The sequence below is a fragment of the Penaeus monodon genome, chromosome 25 (genome assembly GCF_015228065.2).
Source record: "Penaeus monodon isolate SGIC_2016 chromosome 25, NSTDA_Pmon_1, whole genome shotgun sequence".
NCBI lineage: Eukaryota > Metazoa > Arthropoda > Malacostraca > Decapoda > Penaeidae > Penaeus > Penaeus monodon.
The window spans coordinates 10,208,681-10,208,903 of NC_051410.1; the positions used below are offsets into that span (position 1 = coordinate 10,208,681).

A 223-nucleotide genomic window follows, 5' to 3' on the forward strand; every position below is an offset into this window, starting at 1 on the left:
CTTTTACGTAACAGCCAGTCCCAGGGTGCAAATTGAAGCCATACGGCTCCGACGACTACTGGGCCTGCTATGTACGTCACATGGCATCCTCCTTTTGGCATCCGGCTGGCACCTGCAAAATGGGACCTGTCTCCGACCCGAACGCCGTGGTAGATCACAGACTCAGGTGAGCGCACGTGTGAACAAACACCTTCTAACTCAATTAAGTAGCCCTTTTATGAGC

General features: G+C 52.9%; 1 protein-coding gene across 1 annotated transcript in view; it reads left to right on the top strand.

The window, feature by feature from the left end:
• The window catches only part of LOC119589522 (glucose dehydrogenase [FAD, quinone]-like), a 9,711-nt gene that overhangs the window by 8,435 nt on the left and 1,053 nt on the right, over nucleotides 1-223 (top strand). Inside the window, exon 12 of the mRNA XM_037938123.1 lies at nucleotides 15-166. Within this exon, the coding sequence (XP_037794051.1) occupies nucleotides 15-166 (152 nt within the window). The remainder of the gene's footprint in view (nucleotides 1-14; nucleotides 167-223) is intronic.